Source organism: Triticum aestivum, chromosome 1B (genome assembly GCF_018294505.1).
Source record: "Triticum aestivum cultivar Chinese Spring chromosome 1B, IWGSC CS RefSeq v2.1, whole genome shotgun sequence".
In the NCBI taxonomy this organism is placed as follows: Eukaryota; Viridiplantae; Streptophyta; class Magnoliopsida; order Poales; family Poaceae; genus Triticum; species Triticum aestivum.
In genome coordinates this window covers 270,377,415-270,400,603 of record NC_057795.1, presented here as the reverse complement: position 1 = coordinate 270,400,603, position 23,189 = coordinate 270,377,415, and the positions used below count along the sequence as shown (strand labels likewise).

Below are 23,189 nucleotides of genomic sequence, written 5' to 3'. Positions count from 1 at the left end.
CCCCCCCTATTGGCCCAGGATTTGAACCCACTCCAAGCACTTGGGACTCCCAAGTCGCGGCAATATAGGAGTACCACTTCCTCAACTGTTTCTGATTTTGTGATGTTTGCTGAAATCAGTTTCTTCTGATGTATAGGCATTCCAGGCTAATATCATTTGTCCTAACAAGCACCAAGCTGACCTGGAGAAGTTTTACAATAACCGTCTAGTAGAAAGCGAAACATACATCGGTGGTCATGTTGAGTGTCTTGAAACTGGTGTATTTAGATCTGATCTTCCTACAAAATTTCAGCTGGAACCCTCAGCATTTGAGGTAAGTTAAGTTATAATCTTCTGGAAATGTTATTTAATTTAGTGAAAATGTTCCTGAGCTTTTTTGTACCTGGTTGGATTATTAATTTGTAGGACATTGATGTGGTTTCATACAAGAGTTTGTATGCATACGTTCAGTGTATTAACTCAATGCATTTTGTTCTTTCAGCAACTAATTGAAAACCTTGACCGTGATCTGCAATATGCCATTGCTGTGGAAGGAAAATTGGATATTGATTCTGTCACAAATTATGATGAAGTCAAGGATGCCATAAAGCAAAAGGTACCGTGTCCTGTCCTGCTGTGGTCTTTGATCTTCACTCTCTGTCCAGCGTCTTTAAGACCATGTGACAAACTGAAGCATAGTGCCAATTCCCATAGTTGGTTACACTGAAACATGAAAAGTTTGACTGTTGAAGCAAATTTATTCAACCATTTTAGCTCATTCTTTATTTGATTACCAAGATACTTATTTACCGTTTGAGGTTTGATTTTGCAAATGTTGGGTGGCTTGGGCCTTATTGGTTTAGTAAATAAGTTTCCAAGCCAGAACCGGAGCTAGCCGAATGGGTGCCAAAACTGGAGCAAGCCAATGTAAGGCTAATTTTTCTTAGATTGCCAAGATTCGGCTTGGAAAGCTTAGGCACCAAACGAAGCAGACTTGTTAGCTCAGTGTGCTGTGCTGTCAGATCATACTATAAATACCAGCTGTTAATATATCAAGGATATTAATTATTTTCTTATAGAAAGATCTTGCTGAACATAATATCTACATAACTGGCATCGATAAAATGTTATAACTTGTCAGCTCCATGCTTGATTGACCTTTGTTGTCATGTCAAATTCACAGCTTGTTTCATTGCGAGACCACCCAACTCGTGAAGAATGCCCTCTTATATATCATCTGGATGTTGCTGCAATGTATCCAAATATCATTTTGACAAATAGGCTCCAGGTAATTTTCTATACTTTAATGAAGTATTCGAATGCTGTATTGCTGGTATTGATAATTCCATGAGTGATAAGGTTTTATCATGTTAAGGATAGCTGAACTTACTTTTTTGGCGTTCTGGTGGTATGGTGATTTGTGAAGATTATCCGGCTGAGATGCAGAATCTCTTTGGGTACCGTTTGCTTAAGCATCATGCTGAGAGTTATAGAAAATATGAAGGTTGGATGGGAAATCTGGACTGTTGCATTAACAAAATTTTGTTTGGCATGTTTAGCACTAGATGTTTTCACCCCAAATCTTTTTCTCAAATACGCATCAAGTATGTCTTTGTTTCTTCAAAGAAGAATGCCGAGAAGACATGAAGTACAAACCCAACCAACTTAAACAAGAAAGCAAAAAAAAAGGCAAAGAGCAAAAAAGTGACGGAACCAACTAAGTTGAACTATGGCAAAACTGAGCAAGCAGCAGCGCTGCTGTCACTGCCACCAGAACTTGGTGAGAGTGAGTGACTACGTTCTCCGTTCACGTGTCTTTAGGGGAAGGTAAGCAGTTCAGTCATACTCTAATACTGCCACTCATGTCAAGTCTCACAGGTCCAATGTGTCAAATCAGCACAAGGGGTGCTGGATAGCTTAGGATTTCTTGCTGCTGCATCATAGTTCCATGAACAAACCAGTTAACTAAAAGTTTAGCTGTTATGGTCATAATGGAATGGCGGGTGATGTAAGATATTAGATACATCTTTCAGCAGGCACCTAGGCGGAGGTATGAAGGACAGGCCTGGCGCAGTGGTGAAGTACTCCCCGGTTGTGCCAAGGGGTCCTGGATTTGACGCAGCCTCTCTGCATTGCACTGTGCATGTGCAAGGCTTGCCTCGTATAATCCTTCTCCAGATCCCACCTGGTGGGAGCTTCTAGCACTGGTCCGTCCCTTATTACGTAGGCGGGGGTTTATATTATGTCTGCTGATGACAGTGCTACACATCGATGAGATATGCCAATCACCCTATACCATGAAAGATATCACCAGAAACATTCAGCTTTGTCACATCGCTTGTAGTGTCACATTTGCATGATTATAACCCAGCAACCAAATTAAGCTTTTTTTCCTCACTTGTTGATGGCAGCCACCATCCATAGTTACAGACGTGGACTGCACAGCATGTGATTTCAATCGCCCTGGAAAGAATTGCCTTAGAACGCTTGAATGGGTCTGGCGAGGAGAAACCTACACGGCAAAAAAGAGGTAAGCTTTACAAACTTGCATGAATATGTTGAGTTTCCGTTCTAATGTTATTCTATTTTCTAGTGACTATCATCATATAAAGAGGCAAATTGAGTCAGAGATGATTCAAACTGGTGGAGTTACATCTTCAAAGCCTTTCCTCGACCTCTCAAAACCAGAGCATTTACTAAAGCTGAAGGATCGTTTGAAGAAGTACTGCCAGAAGGTAGTATATTTGAATTCACATGGATTAACCCTTTTGGTGGGCCTTCACTGACTATACTTATTGCACAATGCAGGCGTACAAAAGAGTAGTTGACAAACCAATTACAGAAGTTAGAGAAGCTGGAATATGCATGCGTGAAAATTCTTTCTACGTTGATACAGTGCGAAGGTCTGTCAGATGTTCATTATAACCCTAAAGTTGGTGTTATACTAGCTTTCAAAAAAAGTTGATGGTATACTATATAGTAACTTGGTCTTGGATTAATCTCACATGATAATTTCTGATGAAGAAAACTGCACTTTCTTGTTGATTTCATACTATTGTTCTGCTAGTGTTTTTTGTGGAGTTGCTGTAAAATCTCCCCTTGTTTTGGTGCTGCAGCTTTCGTGATAGAAGGTACGAATACAAAGGCCTGAATAAAACATGGAAAGGAAAACTGTCAGAAGCAAAAGCCAGTGGAAATTCTATCAAAATTCAGGAAGCACAGGTTCAGTGATGCCTATTTAGGTGCTTATTATGTTTTTGGTCATTTTGAGCTTCTTCTTAGTGCATGTCTACTTTACTTTTGCAGGACATGGTTGTGCTATATGATTCTTTGCAACTTGCTCACAAGTGCATATTAAATTCTTTTTATGGATATGTTATGCGCAAGTAAGTGTAACTTATACAGACAGTATTTCCTTTGTCTCCATATATTGTACTCCATGGAAATGTAATACTAGTTTATTCAATACAAAGGAAGGTATTTAATAGCGAATGTACTTTCTGATTTAGGGGTGCAAGATGGTACTCTATGGAAATGGCTGGTGTTGTAACATATACTGGTGCAAAGATCATCCAAAATGCTCGATTACTTGTAGACAAAATTGGAAGACCACTGGAACTCGACACAGATGGCATTTGGTGTGTTTTGCCTGGTTCTTTCCCAGAGAATTTTACTTTCAAGACAAAGTGAGGACACTAATTATCTATTTGTTGTATTTCAATGGAAGTATTTGTTTCTGCTGAGTATAGTGCTTGCCTGATTATCACTAGTCTGTTCTCTTTTCCATATAAAAAGCTGCTGTTGTGATTCGAACAATGAGTTAGGCACAAGTTAGTGGCAAGATACCTTATGTAGAATTGTCATTAGTGCAATTTTTTTTGCGCATTCTCCAGGACACTAGTTCAACTACTTATTCTGATCATAATACTGTAGTAAAATTTGTAAAAATGTGATACTATGATTTTGCTTGAGAGTCCATTCTTGTGGTAGAATCTCTCCACTTGTGGCACTGGTAGAGTCTCTCCACTTGGCCTGTAGGTCCTGGGTTTGAACCAGCCTCCTTGCAGAAGTATTATGCAAGGGTAAGGCTGTCTAGAAATTCCTTTCCCCAGACCCCACCTTGTGTGGGAGCTTTCAGCACTGGGTGCCCCCTTTTTTATGATTTTGCTTGAGAGTCCATTCTTGTTATTTTATGCGCCTTAGTATGCAAGTGACCAAAATTGAAGAATGTTCAGTTCTTAAGTTCATGTGAATCATATTCATAGCTACCTTTCTTTTGGATTTACGGTAGTAAAAAAACGAGTAACTGTCTATCCAGGGAAATGATTCGTTTACCCAGTTTATTATGAACTGACGCTCCAATGAACACTCAATTTAGTATGCTAACACTAGTTGATGATATTGCAGAGCTGAGAAGAAGCTCACAATATCTTATCCATGTGTGATGCTTAATGTTGATGTTGCAAGAACCAACACCAATGATCAATATCAAGTAAGAGTTGTTCTTCTGCAAGTTATGTTTTAAATTATTAGGTTCATCCATTGTTGATATTCTTCTTTCTAACAACTGGAATAATACTTGCTCTATTCCTGTCTTGTCCTGTTAGACATTGAAAGATCCTGTAAGCAAGCTATACACAACAAATAGTGAATGCTCCATCGAATTTGAGGTAGATGGACCATACAAGGTGAAGTGATTTATTATGACCACTTTCCTTCTACTCATGCAATATATCCATTCCCCGATCCAAGTTAGTTTGTCTAATCCCAAAACTGATCATAACTTTTATTTGCATGTCACAATGCATGCTAAAATTACAGGCCATGATTCTACCTGCCTCTAAAGAGGAAGGGATTCTGATAAAGAAGAGGTATGCTGTCTTCAATGAAGATGGAACCCTGGCAGAACTTAAAGGCTTTGAGATTAAGCGTCGAGGTGAGCTGAAGCTCATCAAAGTTTTTCAGGTACATGCTCCAGTTCTGCATCAGTTACTAATTTTTGCATCCTAAACAGGAATACAGGGACTACTACATCAGTTAGTATATGGCTAATACATTTTCTTTGATTTATGTTTTTATTTGTAGGCGGAGGTATTTGATAAATTTCTCCATGGCTCTACTTTAGAGGAGTGCTATGCAGCTGTTGCCTCTGTTGCTAACCGCTGGTTAGATCTACTGGACGTAAGTGGTTTGCAAAATTCACAATCGTATCCTCTTTGTCTAACCTACTCACTTGCATTGCTAAACCCATGCAGTATTATCTAACAATATTTGTCTATTGCAGAATCAAGGAATTGATATTTCTGACAGTGAGTTGCTTGGGTTCATATCAGAGTCAAGCACAATGAGTAAGTCCCTTGTTGACTATGGAGAACAGAAGTCATGTGCTGTAACTACAGCAAAAAGACTTGCAGAATTCCTTGGAGATTCAATGGTTAAAGACAAAGGACTGCACTGCCAATATATAGTTGCACGAGAGCCACAAGTAAGTACTGTAGTGTTAAGATTTTTACCCTATAACTTATTAATCTTTATATTTGCCAATAAATTATGTGACCCTTTCAGCATCTGGACAAGAATCCCCTCATTCATTTGATGACAATAGTTTGCTTTGCTCCTATAATTTTAAGTGGATTGAACCGTTGTATTAATTTGTTTATGGTTATTTTGTCTTTCCCAAATAATGTAGGGCACCCCAGTGAGCGAGCGTGCTGTTCCGGTGGCTATTTTTGAGACAGATGCTGGTAATACTTTTCATGCAAATCGCTGCTTTTGTATCCCCAAACTGTTCAACTTACTTACATTCTCTTGCTATCCTCGTATTTGACAGAGGTTGCAAAGTTCTATTTAAGAAAATGGTGCAAAGTCTCCACGGAAGCAAACATCCGATTTATTCTTGATTGGTCTTACTACAAGCAGCGCCTAAGCTCGGCTATTCAGAAGATCATAACTATTCCTGCAGCGATGCAAAAGGTAATATATAACTCTTTCTTGTTCCTGTTAATTATTATGCACCATTTTCTGAGATATTCAACTCTACAGATTTCAAATCCTGTTCCCCGAGTTCTTCATCCTGATTGGTTGCATAAAAAGGTCAGAGAGAAGGATGATCGATTTCGCCAGCGCAAACTACGTGATATGTTCAGTCCCTTGAATAAAGACATGGGGATGCATAACTTGAATGGAACTGGAGACATAGAGGATTTATTAACATCAGACAAAGGTTTGAGAAAAGCTACTGCTTCCCATAGTTTTAACATCGGCAAAGAAAATCATCCAAATGGGTCACCATCAGCAAAAGCTAGTTTGGGTCATTGCAAAAACCAGCAAAAATCTGTAATCAGGTCAAATGAACCACTCCGAGATGACTCTGCTGATGAAAGAGTTGATAGAAGCACTGATTACCAAGGATGGCTTGAGGCCAGGAAGAGAAAATGGAAATATGTCCGCGAACAGAAGAAACGTCGAAGGTAATGATTACACAACTAAACTATACACACAGTTAAATATTTTTTGCCTGGTAGATCCGAGCCCTTCTGTTTGATTTTAGTAAATATTGCTAGGTGACAACCAATAGCTGCTGTGATGACCCTTGATCGTAAGGATGTATTGAATCTGTGTGCAATCAAAACCAAGAAAGAAACTAAAACGCAAGGATTCACAACATCGACCTAATCACTACGATTTAAAGGGACCCACTAATTAGATAGAAATGCTTTTAATATAAAGAAAATATTTCCTGTATACTAGATGATCAACAAGAAAGAAGAGGCAAGGTAGAAGTAAAACTTAGTCAACTAGAGCAATATGAAGGGCTGTATTGTCATCATCATATAATGTAAAGCTAAGGTCTACCTAGCAGATTTCTGCTGCCCTATCAACTAAAATAAGACAAGTTTCAAAATCAGAACTCATGGGATTGGATGCACAAAACCAATGGGACACATCCCCTTTCATAGTTGAGGAGAGATGGGCCTGGTCCCTTTGGGTGGCAGAGACTTTCCTGGCTGGATTTTGTCTCTGACACTTCCTTGTCCCCCTAGATGTCTTCTAATTGTCCTCTCCCACATTCAAATTCTACTTTTCACTCCAGGCAGATTCATTTCAAAGAGCATGATGCTTGGTTCATATACTAAGGCTGCCAAAGTTTCCAGCATTTTTCTTTCTTTTGTCAAACTTGCCTATGGTTAGGTTACTGAAATCAGAGCCATACCTTTTTCTAGCCTAAGGAAATCTTGCCATACTTTTCTAAGTCTTGGACGCGTTGAACACATCGTAGAAAAGGGATCTCGCCAAAAGTGCAGCTACGAACCAGATGGGTGCTGAACTCAGTCAAACCTCCAAAACTGGCATGTTTACGTCCTGTCTGAGGATGGCGGGTCCGCTGCAGTGCCAGTCCCAACAGCGGCGCCCGTGGACGCCAGATTACACTGGTCTGAGTTCCGCGCTCCGAATTTTTTTGAGATCTTGCCATGAATTATCTTGAGTTCCATGCTTATCTGCAAACCAAGTTCCAAAGATACATCCTTTGATGGGTTAAGGTTGCCCATCACCAATAATGACCCACATCTAACACTTATGTACCAATTTATGCAAGAGAATGAACCTTGGCTGCTTGGCAAATGCATAAAATGGGTGCCAATTGCCAACATCTACTCATCTAGTTTTGCCTTGAGACTACAACTGTTACTGACTGAATTCAGTGTACACAGTGTGGCGCTCCTATGTGGGCGGTGTACTATTTTTTGCCTGCCTATGAGATCAAGACATCATATAAAGTACTTGAACTCTTACTGTGGTGCTATGATAGCTGCACCAGCTTCCAGTGTTCCAGATGTCATTGAAAACAAATTTTATTATGTTTTTTAAGCAATGGACCATCCATGTTTTGTATGGGTTAAATAGACAACTTATGTTATTTGAACTCATCTACTGTTATGCTGGAGCCACTAATGCAATTGAGACTAAGCTGAGTAAACTAAGTACTGATGGACAATCAATGCTCATATTTGCTTCTGCTTCTATCAGGTTGGGTGCTGCAGCCTCTTCCGAGGGTCCCAGTAATAATTTGTTTTCTGCAAGAAATGTCAGTCAGTTACATGGCAATGGTAGGAATCGGTCTACATTTTTCCAGAAACAAGAATTGTCCCTCTTTAGATCACATTGGCAGGCATGTAAATTTTCAAAATTTATTATTTTCTGTACTATTTGTAGTTATATTTATTACAATTGATGATTTCATATATATGTTCCGCATCAGATAATCCAGCTTGCTCCAAGTACATTGCCTGGCCGTTTTTTTGCATGGGTTGTTGCTGATGGTATCATGTTCAAGATTCCCATCAATGTGCCTAGAGTTTTCTACCTAAACTCGAAAGCTCCTATCACAGATGAGTTTCCAGGAAGGCGTGTAAAGAAGATTCTTCCTCATGGAAAACCATCTTTCAATCTCATCGAGGTGAAAATCTTAAAACAGTAGCTGGAAAGTAACTAGGGATGCGATTTAGATTACATACTAATGGCTGTAGCATCCAGGTTGTAACTAGTGAAGAACAGTTCAGGGCTGAAGGAAGAAAACTTGCTGCTCATCTTGCAGAGCCAGATGTTGAAGTGAGTATTTGCCAACTTGTGCATATGGTCTTGTATTGTTTCTATTTTATCCCCTTACAGATATTGGACTTGCATCTAGGGCATATATGAGACGAAAATTCCACTGGAGCTAAATGCTATTCTCCAAATTGGTTGTGTCTGCAAAGTGGACAAATCTGCGAAGAAACGAAATATCCAAGATGGATGGGATCTTGCTGAGTTGCAAATGAAAACAACTGCAGAGTTCTCATACCTGGAACAAACAGTTTCATTTTTCTATCTATACCACAGGTAGGCCTGATGATAGCTGTGAGAAGACCTACAATGGCTATCTAAATTGATTTGAATTGCTTTATTACCAGTTCTATATTTTGCTTGTTGCAAGTATCATTGTACAACTAGAGTTAAAGATGTTTTGCATGAGATACTATTGTTTCTTTAATGCCTTATTTCTGCATTATATTTGTATTTTTCACTCATCATATACTTTACCTTGAGGGATCACTTAAACCCATTATTTGTCTCTGTCAAAGTAGAAAAGGCAAGAGAAGTTCATTCATTCAAGCACTTGCGGAGTAAAATGTTATTTTTAATCCTTTCCAGGACCCAAGGATTGATTCTCATGAAAACTAGACCGTTACTAGTAAAACTATCTTTACCCTCCTAAATGTATGGTAGGTTGAACATTAGGATAGTGGATTTCTTGCTACCAGGCTCCATGGGGCCTGGTTTTTGAAAAAAAAACTATCATATTTTGAAGTTTCAAAAAATTCTGAAAATAAATATACATGAACGTAGGGATGCATACTACATTTCTGTAAAAATTCATGATGAAATACGTTTTGGTGAGCTGCACAAAAAAAACCCATGGACTTTTAGAGTGATTACATGATTTTTAGTGTGCTAGCAATACATGGATTTTTTTGTGTGTAACTTGCACCAAAATACATTTCATCATGAAATTGTACATAAACGTAGGCTACATCCCTATGTTCATGTGTATTTTTTTTCAGAATTTGGAACTTCAAAAATATGTTTTTTTTTGTGTTTTTAAAAAATTCAGGTTCCATGGGGTCTGGGATCCAAAAGCAATTTCCCTGCAATTTACCAATCAAAACTATATAGTCTTGAGTACTGATATGTTGGATAACCGGCATTTTCAATGCTAGTCTTGTTGCCGTGCATAAGCCGTTGTGCTCTTACGGTAAAATGTTGATTTTCATTTGACACTGATCTATGGATTCTCCTATTTCCAGTGTCTCTGAAGGAAGGGCTGTATATGTCATGTACTTCCCTACATCTCTCAGAGTACATGCAGTGGTTATCAATCCTTTCCGCAATAAAGAACTGTCACCTGCGTTTCTTGAAAAGCAATTTCGGGATGCTTGCCAAACTCCTGACCCTTTGCATGAAAATCTCACTTTCCAGGTATGTATGACTGGGAAAAATGATACATAAAACACAAACTTGACCTTGCTGTTTCTTTGCTAAGTTCTGATTCGTTGATTCCTTATTTTAGGTGGACTACCACACATCAATGGATGCAGGTAGCAAATATGTGCAACGAATGTTACTTGAGTACAGGTAAGCCATTTTTCTGTTTAAATCAAGCATCAATCATATTCCATCATTCTCTTTCTGTGAGTTGTCTATGCTGTTGAATTGCTTCAGTAAGCTGTGGCACTAACAGGTATGAACATGTATGTATTCAGTTTCAGTTTCTGTAGCCTGGTTTTGTTGGTAACTTACTGATTACCTGTACTGGCCAGTCATGTTTAATAAAACTATCTGAATTTAAAATTATTCAGCATAATCTCAATTTAATATTCTTTTTTTTCGCAAGATGCATAATAGCATCGTAAATATGTACATGCGCCAATAATGGAGTAGAGTCTCGTATCGATCAAATGTTACTAAATTGAAGAATGTCTGTCTCTACCAGTTGGGTCATTAGCAATATACTAGTCAAAGCTTTCAACAAAAGAGAACTAGCCAAGTAATGATTATTTCAGATATTTTCTTACGATAAACTAAGTGAAATATTTCAGACAACAACATCCTGGACCTGTCATAGGCATCATTGAATGCCCTAAACTCCAAGCTATAAGGGAATCTGTACGTGCACTTGATGATTTCCCGTGTGTAACCATTCCTTGCAATGCACGGGACAACAACTATCAGGTATGTAATGGGGGCCCCAATGGTTATATTTTCTTTGCATTTTTGTTTCTTTGCCTTGTTGTTTTGCTTACACCTATTTATCCAGGCTCTTGGTTGGCAAGCGACAGCTGGTAGAACAAGCATGCAGCGCTGTGCTGCATCAACTCAATGGTTCAATGAAAGAATTTCACTTGCTAGATATGCACATGTAGGGGTTCTTTATTGTGGTTCTAGTGAATTATTTCAGTTTACATGAAATGACTTTACATCAATTCTTACTGAAACAGGTGCCATTGGGAAACTTTGAACTTGATTGGCTTCTTTTTACTGCTGATGTGTTCTTCTCAAGGGCATTGCATGATCAACAACAGGTTTGTTTTATCTTGAGTTGATGTAATTAGGCTGTATTTTATCTAAATAGGTTAAATCACACTTTACTTCTGTTCTGTTCCTTGTGGTGAGCCCCTTATCTTTTTGAGTGCAAAACTGCAGGGGAGGCCCTGATAGTATTTTTTTATTGAATTAGAGAATATTTGGGTCGGGGTGTTAACAGAAGGATGAAACTGCAGAAAGCTAGGCACTAGCTCAAGAATTAGCCTCAAGCTGATCTAGCCAGATCTTGAGAGCAAAAGTATCACATCTATAGGGTGTGTTTGGATGATGGCATGATGCCCCTGCTTGCCCTACTAAACTACGGGCTTGCCAAAAAATTGGCGCAGCTTTCTGCCGCCGGCAACTCGCCAATGCATTGGCGCCAAAATGAACTGGTGAAGCAGCATTGGTCCGTGCGAGCCAAATTATTGGCCCACAACCAACCACGTGCTCACCCTCTGGTCAACGCCCAATTTTTCTTGGCTTGGCTGCCATAGGCATCGATCCAAACACACCCATAGAATCAGGTTGTGACAATCTGGAGGCCAACACGCTTGGAGGATACAGAGAAGTGAAACACGCGGCCTAGTAGGGATACAACCTCAAGCTTGCCGCACAGTCCACCGATGCTAGCTTCTAGTGCCACAGCTATGACCTTGTCCAGGTTGAAGTTGACACGGCCAGCAGCACCCTTTGGACATTAGGTGAACTCCCGATGAATACAAATTCATTTTGATGCTTCCAAATCATTCAAGCACCAAGCGCAATTAAGGAGTTCAAACCAGCTTGCAAAGAACCTCGCACAATAGAGATGGTTCTGGACCACTAGTCAAAGAAAAATGCAGAAGGTGATTGGGGCACCAAGTCAGGGAGACCAAGATATCTAAACAGGAGCGACCAGGTCTCTTTTGCAAAGATACAAGATGCAAGGATGTAATGTATCGTTTCCTCGTCCTGATCACAAAGCAGGCAGCATTCTGGATGTGGCAAACCCCTCCGAGAAAGGCGGTCAGCCGTCCATCATCTACTATGGGCAACCAACCGAAGGAAGACTCGTCCTGATCACAAAGCAGGCAGCATTCTGGATGTGGCAAACGCCTCCGAGAAAGGCGGTCAGCCGTCCATCTTGTATAGTGAACCTGGCCCAAGGTTTATCCGGCTGGGTATTATGCACAGCCAAAGCCATCGTATTCGCAGGGCCCAACCTTTGAAGTCAAGAACACCAAGACCTCCAAGTTCCTTGGATCGGCAAACCTTCGGCCATGCAATCAAACAGTGACCACCTTTAGCCTCTTTCCTTACTCTCCACAAGAAATATCTTCTGATTGCTTTAACCATAGAGGTTAGCACAGCCTTAACCATAATTGCTCGGCCTTCCATCCCGGAAGTTGGTCAGGAATTCTATCAATAATAGGTTGAACTTGGGCTTTTGTTAACTTTCTGATGGACAAGGGCAGTCCAAGATAATTTCAAGAAAGCTCTTCCATCTCACAAGGCAAATGCTCCTGACTACTGCCACGTCTTCAACTGAACATTGGATTGGTATAGCACTACAGAATTTCCAGCTTTCAGGATGGTGAAGTTGATTCTTTTTTGTATTGTTAGAAGTGCAAAGCAAAATTCAAAACTTAGTGACTAGGGCCATTTTTTGCAAGGAACAAATTGCTTTCTGGTCGAGTTAAAAACTTTGCCTATCATTTCAATACGCAAAAGCTTTGCGTATCATGTCATACGCGGAAGCTTTGTGAAGTTCTTCTTGACTAAACTCCTGCTTACTACACCTTGAGGCAGTTACAGAGGGTGGTTTTGGTAGAGAACTGAGCACTAGCTCAATGGTAGGGACACTGTATTGTGTTCCAGGCCAGCCGGGTTCGACACCCACAGGGAGCAGATACTACAACTGTGTTTCTGGCTCCTTCTATAAAAATATGCCGAGGGGTTACCCCCCCCCCCCTCTGGCCTTGTTTTTTACCGAAAAAGGCTTTTGCCCCGCTTTATATATAAAGCGAACCACCAGAGCCACAAAATCCCACAAAAGTTCACACCGCACACACACGCAAAGGTAGCACACAACAAAGTACGAGAGGGTTCTGCTGAGGGCACAGCTCAACAAGCCCTAAGGAAATGAAAATAAAGGCGGTAGCACAAGACCTGAAGAGTCTAATCCGGCTCGGGAGGCGGTGGAGGAGGCGGCGGCGCCAAGCGGAGAGCCATCGCGCGAAGATCTGCAATGATGTTGATAGCATCACGGTCCTGAGGGTGGCTAAGCGGCCGCCAAAGCTGCAAATATACACACGTCGAAGAGGCACACGCTGGATCACAAGTTTATTGCGGACCGTTCAAAGCGTCCAAGCCAGAACCCCAATACCCAGCCACCTAATGTGGCGTACATGCTGTGGAGAGGCCTGGATTTCCTTGAAGAGGTCGGGGAAGGGTGGTTTTGGTTACGTTGATCCAAATCAATGTGGGTTTGTCACTTCCTTTGCCAGCCACTTGATTTTTGTGACAAGTACATAATTAGCAAAAAAAAAGTATTCATCCCCTCATCACAACCTGGCAGCATCTACCTAACCACCTTCTCCACATCCCGTAAGTGCTCACTGCTGTTCTGCCCAATTTCTGGAGCGGATTCGCTTCCCTGCTTGCTCTGTGGTGACAGATCTGAACTCACTCGACAATGCTACGCCTAGTTGATCCTTCAATTTGTTCCACCTCAACATTCTAGTGTTGTTCCTCTTTCCCCCTGGCATATCGAGCTCCATACGTCACACACAGAGCCATGGTGCTGGCCTACGAGGGAGCATCAGAGGCAGGCCACACAGCTGGTACAGAGCTGCGGTGCCACCATCACTCAAATGATTGATTGATAGCCCCGGCTTTAACTACCTCCAGACAGTGTGCACATAATAGGAAGAACTTTGAACATCTATGTTGGTTAGGCAAGTAACCACTAAACCTGAGGTCTAGGAGTTTGTGAGACTGAGCCTGTGCCTCGAGTCGGGCAATGCCAGATCCAGTCATCTCCTTGCTCTAGTGCTGGGCATCTTGGACGGCAAGTTTTCAGATGGCTGTGCCTGCAGTTACTCTGGCCTACGTTCATTGCCCTGATACATACTGGGGGGAGACTTGTGTGAGATCTCACATTAGGTGAAATCTATGAGATCGTTTTTTTTGAAAAAAAATACATGTCTAAACATTTTCAACTTTTTTGTAGACACACATCAATGTTTGATGTACAACCCCAAAAAGTTTCAGCTCCTAATTCAGCTTACATCAATAGTAACAAAAAAATCAAAATCGGATGTGAATAGTGTCAAAGTATTATTCACCAAAGCTGCTACTATTCACATTCAAATTTGTCTTTTTTGAATTCTAAATTTACATTGAGTTTTGAGTTGATTCTTTCGGAGCTGTAAACATACCCCACATGAATGATGTCAAATAATTTCAGATTTTTTTGAAATGTCTAAATATGATTTCTTGGGGTTGATCTCACGATCTCACCTAAATGTGAGATCTCATACAAGTCTCACCAATACCGCGTCGGGATATTTCGTCAAACATGGTACACATGCTTTCGTGGCAGTGCTGCGACAGAACCGGGAGAGACTACCATCCAATTCTAGCGAAAGTTGGCATGACATTATGGCAAACACAGTGGCAAGACCATGCTGATTTGGATGGTTGGATCAATGTTAGCAAAACCACCTCAGGGGTGTACTTTAGCATGGTTCGGATGTTGGGTAAATAAGTTATGCTGTGGGGCTTATCCAGACTTTGTGTGATAGTTTGGGGTGTAGACTTGGAAAACCAATCTTTTACTTGTTGATTCTGCCTTCGTAGTGCCCAGTTTTTGATGAAAGTAGGAAACTAGGAATGATGGCATGCTGAGACCTTTGTCACGCCAGCTTGATCGAGTTATTTTCAAAATGTGCTAAAAGTTCTTTGGCCCTTGCATGTGTCCTTTCTCAAAATTAGTTTTCAAGAAATTATATATTGGAACCCTTTTTTTCTCTTCACAAAGCTGAGTGCAATTAGCATGGTGTGGTATGGACATCTAATTTCTAAGTTTCTTTCTGACATGTACATGCTAGGTACTATGGATATCTGATGATGGTATTCCTGATTTAGGCGGCACATATGAAGGAGATACATGCTTTGCTGATGAAGTGAGAAGCCCTCTTTTGCTGTCTTAAGACTGCCTGGTTTTTTACGCTTTCCTTTTCTCTTTTTGCTGCTTGACTTAAATATGACCTTATTTTGCAGGTCATTCAACCTGCACTAACATATCCTGGCGCTTATAGGAGGATTTCTGTTGAGCTTAAGGTAGGCCCATAATGCATTTGCCTGGACATCATAGAACGTAATAAGCTCATCCTGAAAACAGTAGGAGCTGGCATTCTAGGAAAGAGATAAATATTTAGGGTTCCCAAACGAAAGAAAGCAAAACTACTAGCGTTCTAGGAAAGAGATAACATGTAGCCTAAGGGTGTCTTTGACCCTATAGACTAGCAGAGATAGATCTTGAAATCTATGCTTCCATGATTGGAAGAACTAAGCCTTGAAACCGTTGGTTCCAAATATCCCATGCTGCTAGAGCAAACAGCTCAAAGATGGGAGAGTTGATCCGGCGTCTGGCGTCTGGCCTCTTGCAAATCTGCATTCACATGTGGTTATGTATCTCCTGGTAATTTAGTTACATTTGCACATATTTCTTCTGCAGATTCATCATTTGGCGGTTAATTCTCTCCTTAAGAGCAGTCAAGTGGATGAAATGGAAGGAGGATCTATCGGCAACTTTGAAAATGATATTCCTCCTGGTCCAAATGCCACCGAGACTGACTATAATGACGCCAGCTTGTGTCTACCTGCTTTCCAAGTGCTGAAGCAACTCATTCAAAGATGCATCTCGGATGCAGTGTCTTCTGGAAATGTATTTGCTGATGCGATATTACAACATCTCTACCGTTGGCTTTGCAGGTTATAATTCGATATGTTTGCACTTAAACCTCTTACTAATTGTTTTTCTAATTTTAGTATGCTCTTTTGACATTCTCATGTCTACATTTTCAGCCCACGATCAAGACTTCATGACCCAGCTCTCCATCGCCTCCTTCATAATGTAAGTTAAATTACTTCTCTGTCAGTCTTTGACTTCTTTTATTGCTACAAGAGTTACAGGTTGCCTGTTATTTGCTAATACATTTGTGGTGTAATAAGTATTTTCCGTAGTGATGAATGCTCTTCTCTATTTCTGTATCATTTGATACCCTGTGGGCATTTGTTTCTTTGCCTGTAAGTTTCCTTACCCTGTCTTTTCTTTTGGGCTGTCAAACTTTATCAGGTCATGAAGAAGGTCTTTGCTCTATTATTAGCTGAGTTTCGAAAGCTTGGAGCTAATGTTATCTTTGCAAACTTTTCTAAGATAATCATAGATACCGGAAAAGTGGACTTGCCGTCAGCACGTGCATACTGTGATAGCTTGCTGAAAACCTTACAGACAAGGTACTGTTTGACCTCCTGCTGCAGATATGTGTGTCACCTAAGTGAAACTAAGAACATCTGTGTTTTAGGGATCTTTTCGAGTGGATAGAGCTGGAACCTTTGCACTATTGGCACTCCTTACTGTTCATGGATCAGGTTTGTATATTTAATTGTTTTACGAAAGATGGACTAATTAACTGTTCGTCTTAAGAACACGCTTCCACCTTTGATGTTTCATTTTCTGTTTCCTGTTTCAGTACAACTACGGTGGGATTCAGGCCAAAACACAAAATGTAACATCTGCAGACAGTTCGGATGGTGATGATGATATTGACATCGTGTCAAGCTGGAACATAGCAGAATACTTGCCCAAAGCTACACAGGTCAGACATCTTAAGTCAAAAGGCACTTGAAATTAGCATTTCTCTTTGCTGACTGCGGCGTTCTCAATTGTGCATCAAATGTTCAGTAATAGTTCTGCAATTGATAATCAATCACTTGACATTCTTTAAAAATATCCAGGATCACTTTGTCTTGATCGTATCGGAGTTCCTATATGTTCCATGGAAATACATGAAAGAACAAGTAGCTTGTCGAGCAGCTATGAGGGATGACACCTCATGTACTCCATCTATAACAATCATGGCTGCTGAGAATCTTGAGGGACAGGTCGTTGATTACCTCCGTGGGCAGGTAATTCCAGTATCCTCTGCTCATATATTATATGTCACTCTGGACATTGGCATTGTCTATAGTGTAATCTAGTCCGTAACCACTTAATTGCGTGTTGATTATGCCATGCTGTCTCTGTTTATTGTGCACTTCAGTCAACTTCTGGTGTGGGCATAGATTGACACAAAAAATATATCTTCTGCAATATATTATGTAAGGGTGTCGTAATAACCTTCAAAACTTAGACATGAAATTCTGGAACAAAATAGATATGTTCTCTGGGAATTCGAACATGAAATCTTCATTTACGAGGATATTTGTCCTTCCAATTACTTTTAGTTTATCATTTCTCAGATTATTTTCATTTATGTTACTCTTAACTTGCCATGAATTTGAAGATGTAAACTGTACACATAGTTAAAGTAAATTGAAGTACATCTAGAATCTTTTTGGCTTTTTATTTTCATTGCGAGGTTTTACTGCTTTAGTAAATTGAACACCTCAGAAATCATGGAAATTGCTCAACCCATTGGTGGTAGTAGGTTTAATTAGCTTGCACACGCTCATATAGTATGATCTTTACAACATTCAAATGGAATTTTCTAGCCATTTAGTCTACTTTTTTTTGCCCATGAAGGTACACCCTACCAACCAGGAATTTACCACCTTTTTTATACCTTGTCAGAATCATCAAACACGACCTCCTCTAATCTGTTATTTTTTTTGCAGATCGGCACTTATTTTGCGGAAAAGCTTCTCACAATTGTGAGCGATATACTTCTCCATTTCAAAGGAAAAGGCAAGTCTGAATCAGTTGGACCTTCAAATAGTGAACTTGATCCTCACTTACATAAAGGCGATGCTGCATTGGAGTTCATTAAACATATATGTGCTGTTCTTGCTCTCGATCAGAATGTTCAGCATGATATTCTGGTAATTCTCTATCGAACCATATTCAGCCTGTAATAACTTCCTTTTGTCTTTAGCAACTTAAAACCGGTATTATGTGTTATCTTCATCTGCTCATCAACTTTGTTCAGTGTCCTACCTGTACTGTTCTTGTGTCACAATCTAGTTGTCAAGTGAAATGCAGTCTAATAGCATGGTTTTCTTTCTTGATTGACGCTGTACTGTACTGTTGTGCACTAGGGTTAAGAAGAGGCTCTTGCCCCTGGTGGCAAAATATTAGAACTATTCTTGTAATTCTTGGTTGCTTTATTCCTCATAGGGGCTCCCAACCTTAGTAACAAATTGTAGGTCTTATCTCTAATTGTCCTATGGGCCAAGCTGAAAGATACCTTCCTAATTTAATTTAATTGATAGACTACATAATATAGAGATTGAGGATCCCATCCCATAACTGGGAGCTGCCATGGTGGGGCCATGTACGCCGGTGCATAACCGACTATTTTAGTTTGATATATCTCTTAAATGTAGTACTGTCGCCTCCTGATTTTGAATTATTTATTACATGTCTATGAATACTGTGTCATGTTCTGGTTTAGAGTTAACTCCTTTATTATTATTATTATTATTATTACTAATATTCTCATTATCCAATATATCTATGACAGAGAATGCGAAAGAACTTGTTAAAGTTGGTCCGTGTAAAGGAATTTGCTCCAGAAGCACAGTTCCAAGACCCCTGTGCCTCATTCATTCTCCCGAACGTGATTTGCAGGTATTGCAACTTTGAACCGAGCCGCTTTTGTTTCCCCTTGATGTTGTTATGTTAGCGTCACCCTGTCTCTTACAAATAGAGTGATGTTGGCAGCTATTGCAACGATTGCCGGGACCTTGACCTCTGCCGCGACTCGACGCTGCAAGGCCACGAGTGGAGGTGCGCGGTGCCGCAGTGTGGGCAGCCGTACCACCGCGAGGAGATGGAGAACGCGCTCCTGCAGATTGTGCGGCAGCGAGAGAGGCTGTACCACCTGCAGGACCTGGTGTGCGTCCGGTGCAGGCAGGTGAAGGCGGCCCATGTGTCGGAGCAGTGCAACTGTGGAGGTTCGTTCCGGTGCAAGGAGGAGGCGCCGCAGTTCCTTGGCAAGATGCGGGTCTTCCTGAACGTCGCGGTGAGCCAGAAGTTCGAGCTACTCCAGGACTGCGTCCGATGGATCCTGGAGGTCAGGTGATGCCTGTCGCAGTTCTTCAGTTGACAACTAGTGTAGCGTAGTGAATTAGTTACAGTAACTTGTTGTTTTGAAGCAACCAACTTGCGGCCGCAAAGAATGTATACATGAATAACTGTCGGGACAACTAGAATAACTGTTGGCACACTTCACCCATGTTGTATAATGAGAAGGACGTCTGTCTGTTTGACATAATTTAACTTTTTGGTGCCATGAGCCTCCATATTGAACTGTTTATCACTTATATCAGTGAAGCAAAGCCTAGAACAAGGGGTAGAAGTAGGGCCCGCCACGAGCGGTGAGATTTCTCCATGAGAAATGCTTGACATGCTCATCGACTAAGAGCCTACACCGCAGAGCAGCGATGGACTGATGTTCCTACAGGCTACAAGCCGGCGACGAAGAGAGAAGAGAACCAGATGACGAGGTCGTCGCTGAGCTGGTGCTCATCTGTCACGCCGCCGACGTGCAGGCGGCAGAGCGGGCAGGTCCGGCGGCACAGCGCCAACCACCTGTCGACGCATTGCCGGTGGAAGGCGTGGCCGCACGGCAGGCTGCGTATGTCCTCCCCGTCGCGGAACCTTGATATGCACACGCAGCAGCCGCCCGAGTGGTAGTGGTCGTCGTGGCGACTGCAGCCGACCACGCCGCCGGAGAGGGCAGCGGAGAGGAGCGCCACCACGTGCCCCATCGTCGTCACCATCTATCTATCTATCTGAATCAAAATCGCGATGCAGATTACATATAAATGTATGTGCGTGTGCCAAGATTTGATGCGAGTGGATCAGCGTCCAAGATGGACTGCGATGGCTTATATATAAGGCGAGTGTGTGTAATGTGTGTGTGTGCGTGGAATCATTTTCATTTTCTCTGGATGTTGCATGGAATGATTAGGAATGGGAGTGATGGAGAAGGCGCACCTAGAAACCCCAGTGCCGTTTCCCTTTCCGTGGATACAAAGCTTGTGCGACGCGAAAGCTAACTAATTGAGCGGCAACGTCGATCATTCGTGTATGTCAGTCTGACCAACCGCAAGGTTTCATGAGGTATACTACGTACATGCGGAATTGCGGAGGGTATACGTACTTTTTTACGGGGAGGGTATACGTACATTGATAGGTAGATCGATCAAAAAGCAACCTGAGTAACATCAAGAACTACACTATGTACGTAGAATTTTAATACTCCCACAGTAATGTTTTTTCCTAAAAAAATATGTTTAGTTAGGGCCTGCATGGGTTCGTCGGCTGTAGCCAACCATATGTGTCGGTCGGCCGAGCTATGCCGCCTGCCTGTTGCTTCATCCGCACAAAAGCAGGGGAGCTTCTCCCATGGCTAAGCAACCCAGGTAACCTGCAATGGATGGGATTAACCGCAGGAAATGAGTGAGTGATCAGTGGTTAGGTACACTGACTGGAGCTGCAGGCGGAATGCGGGCGAAGGTGAGCGGTCATTCATCATAGCTCTGCCCGTAACGTGTCACATCACTCCTGTACCAATGGATCGTTTTAAGTTTCATGTAATCTGGTCAATTATGTGCCAGTGGATACTCCCTCAACATTAGTTTAAAACTGCGACATTTATTGTGAATCAGAAGGAGTGATTTTTTTGTGAAAGACCAACATATTAATATCAAGCTATAACACTTACATCAACGACGACACAACATCAAGGCCTAGTCGAGACAACAACAATGCATACTGCCAAAAAAATGAAAAGAAGAAGGAAGAAAGGCAAAGATAGCTGACATGGCCGACGACTTGCAACAAACCAGCATCAATGTCGACCAACGTATTTGACAACACACGAGTTACGAGAGGAGCAATTTAGCATGCTCTCTTCCCCCCTCTTACCCTCTTACCCTCTCTTTTCACATAGGAGATAAGAAGGTAAGAGTTAATCAAACCCACTACTTAATGTAATCAACGGCTTAGATTTATTTTATACTCCTACCTCTCGTGTGAAAGGGGAGGTTAGAAGGAGCACGTTAAAAAGACCTCGAACGAGAAAGGTTCTTCGGAGACACCACCTCCGGGAAGGTAACAACGCACAATCGCCGTCGTCGAGGAATCCAACCATCGCAGGTCAAATCTTGGGTTTTTCCCTTGAAGAACATGTTTGAGCAGACTCCAAAGCAATGCCTTCAACAAGGAACCAGCCCGCAAGACACCGCCATTGTCAGGTTCAACCACCAAAGGTCAGCCTAAGGGTTTTCACCTCAGAGCTCGGGAACCGGCGCTAGAAGAGCACTACCAAGCCAAAGTAACCGTGTATTGCAGCTACCACTTGCCAAAAAAAAACTTCATGGAGACGCACCCATATCATGGCACGATGCCGTGTCTCAAAACTACTAGTAGAGGAAGAGACACTAGTAAGAGCAGTAGCAGAGTGAGCAGACAAGCGGCTCATGTGCATATCCTTGGTGTGGACATCGTCATGCAATCAAATCTAGGAAAAAACTAATGTTCACACGTGTGGCATTTTGCACATGGCCCACACGCCTTCATTACCACTCATTTTGCCACGTGTGAACAGATGACATCAGCAGGAATCTTTTTGGTTTTCGGCTTAAAAATATTTTATCTCCTAATTAAAAATCCGTTTTCACCATTATATCCGTCTCAACGAGATCTTCAAAACTAGACTCCGTGTTGATATGTTCCGCGGTTAGCAGTGACCATTGAATAAGTTTCTTCAGCTTGAGTTGGGTTAAAAGCACGGAAGGTATTTGCACCATCACTGTCCTCAAATAGAGTGTTTTCTACGGTCGCTCCATGAATAGCGCATAGCAGAGCCGCACCTAATACTCCGGCAACTCCCATCATATGAAATGGGTTCAACGTCCAATTATGAAATCCTTGAAAGAAAAGGATGAATCGAAATATCGCTGCTACGCCAATTTTTTTTGCCCAAAAGTTGCCATGATGTTTACACTATAGTTGCCACCGTGCTTAAACTTAAGTTGCCATGCGGCAATTTTAGTTTGTAGAGCATGGCAATTTTAGTATTTCGATGGTGGCAATTCCAGTACTTTGACCATGGAAATTATTTTTTGTATGAACGATGGTAATTTTAAGTGCATGTATTATGGCAATTTTAGTTTATGGTTCATGGCAAGTCTAGTTTCTTAATTCCCGGTTTTATAATATGTCAAAATTTACTTTTAAATGTAGAAGAAAATAGCTGAAACATATCATGACAACTTCGGTGTAAACACCATGGCAATCCATGTGCAATAGACATGACAACTTTTAACCCCAAAAATATTTCATCAAAATATATTGATATGAGATCTAGTTTCGAAGTTCTCGTCGCGAGGGATTTAATGGTGAAAACGGATCTTCAATCGGATTTTTCATTTAAGAGATAAAACATTTTAAAAACTAAAAATCCAAAAAGATTTCCACATGCATGCATGCGGTGACGTGGTGCAGTCTGTGTGTTATAGGGCGTGTGGGTGTGTTTTGCTCCCACCACACGTGTGAGTGTTAGCGTTGTCCTTAAATCTATGCCTGCGAGCACACAAGAGCATCTCCAACATATGATGTAAAAGTTAATGCCTAAAAGAGTTTTAGGGCAGAAGAGAGCTGGTTTTTGGGCAAAGATACGTCTTTAACATATCTATAATTTTTACTTGTTCCATGCTATTATAGTATCAATCTTGGATGTTTTATATGCAACTATATAACATTTTTTGGGACTAACCTATTAACCTAGTGTCTAGTGTCAGTTGCTATATTTTTGCTTGTTTTTGACTTTTCAAAAAATGAATATCAAACAGAGTCCAAACGGAGAAAAAAC

At 41.2% G+C, this 23,189-nt stretch overlaps 2 protein-coding genes across 2 annotated transcripts in view; one reads left to right on the top strand and one right to left on the bottom strand.

Moving 5' to 3' along the window:
• The window catches only part of LOC123078194 (DNA polymerase epsilon catalytic subunit A), a gene marked incomplete at its 5' end in the record, with an annotated part of 24,686 nt that extends 5,103 nt beyond the window's left edge, over nucleotides 1-19,583 (top strand). Inside the window, 37 exons of the mRNA XM_044500611.1 lie at nucleotides 137-313; nucleotides 482-595; nucleotides 1,163-1,267; nucleotides 2,391-2,509; nucleotides 2,573-2,714; nucleotides 2,788-2,882; nucleotides 3,096-3,201; nucleotides 3,286-3,365; nucleotides 3,489-3,665; nucleotides 4,387-4,471; nucleotides 4,587-4,667; nucleotides 4,801-4,944; nucleotides 5,065-5,160; nucleotides 5,264-5,464; nucleotides 5,669-5,723; nucleotides 5,810-5,952; nucleotides 6,022-6,449; nucleotides 8,008-8,149; nucleotides 8,240-8,437; nucleotides 8,515-8,589; nucleotides 8,669-8,859; nucleotides 9,825-9,996; nucleotides 10,088-10,152; nucleotides 10,617-10,749; nucleotides 10,835-10,936; nucleotides 11,016-11,099; nucleotides 15,195-15,269; nucleotides 15,367-15,426; nucleotides 15,824-16,080; nucleotides 16,174-16,222; nucleotides 16,445-16,605; nucleotides 16,674-16,740; nucleotides 16,842-16,967; nucleotides 17,107-17,277; nucleotides 17,986-18,189; nucleotides 18,831-18,937; nucleotides 19,031-19,583. Of these exons, the coding sequence (XP_044356546.1) occupies nucleotides 137-313; nucleotides 482-595; nucleotides 1,163-1,267; nucleotides 2,391-2,509; nucleotides 2,573-2,714; nucleotides 2,788-2,882; nucleotides 3,096-3,201; nucleotides 3,286-3,365; nucleotides 3,489-3,665; nucleotides 4,387-4,471; nucleotides 4,587-4,667; nucleotides 4,801-4,944; nucleotides 5,065-5,160; nucleotides 5,264-5,464; nucleotides 5,669-5,723; nucleotides 5,810-5,952; nucleotides 6,022-6,449; nucleotides 8,008-8,149; nucleotides 8,240-8,437; nucleotides 8,515-8,589; nucleotides 8,669-8,859; nucleotides 9,825-9,996; nucleotides 10,088-10,152; nucleotides 10,617-10,749; nucleotides 10,835-10,936; nucleotides 11,016-11,099; nucleotides 15,195-15,269; nucleotides 15,367-15,426; nucleotides 15,824-16,080; nucleotides 16,174-16,222; nucleotides 16,445-16,605; nucleotides 16,674-16,740; nucleotides 16,842-16,967; nucleotides 17,107-17,277; nucleotides 17,986-18,189; nucleotides 18,831-18,937; nucleotides 19,031-19,391 (5,148 nt within the window). The remainder of the gene's footprint in view (nucleotides 1-136; nucleotides 314-481; nucleotides 596-1,162; nucleotides 1,268-2,390; nucleotides 2,510-2,572; nucleotides 2,715-2,787; nucleotides 2,883-3,095; nucleotides 3,202-3,285; nucleotides 3,366-3,488; nucleotides 3,666-4,386; nucleotides 4,472-4,586; nucleotides 4,668-4,800; nucleotides 4,945-5,064; nucleotides 5,161-5,263; nucleotides 5,465-5,668; nucleotides 5,724-5,809; nucleotides 5,953-6,021; nucleotides 6,450-8,007; nucleotides 8,150-8,239; nucleotides 8,438-8,514; nucleotides 8,590-8,668; nucleotides 8,860-9,824; nucleotides 9,997-10,087; nucleotides 10,153-10,616; nucleotides 10,750-10,834; nucleotides 10,937-11,015; nucleotides 11,100-15,194; nucleotides 15,270-15,366; nucleotides 15,427-15,823; nucleotides 16,081-16,173; nucleotides 16,223-16,444; nucleotides 16,606-16,673; nucleotides 16,741-16,841; nucleotides 16,968-17,106; nucleotides 17,278-17,985; nucleotides 18,190-18,830; nucleotides 18,938-19,030) is intronic.
• On the bottom strand, nucleotides 19,517-20,193 carry LOC123119128 (probable E3 ubiquitin-protein ligase XERICO). Its single transcript, XM_044538826.1, has one exon. The coding sequence runs from the start codon at nucleotides 20,089-20,091 to the stop codon at nucleotides 19,774-19,776; it is 318 nt and encodes a 105-aa protein (XP_044394761.1). The 5' UTR covers nucleotides 20,092-20,193; the 3' UTR covers nucleotides 19,517-19,773.
• Nucleotides 20,194-23,189: the final 2,996 nt, after the last annotated feature.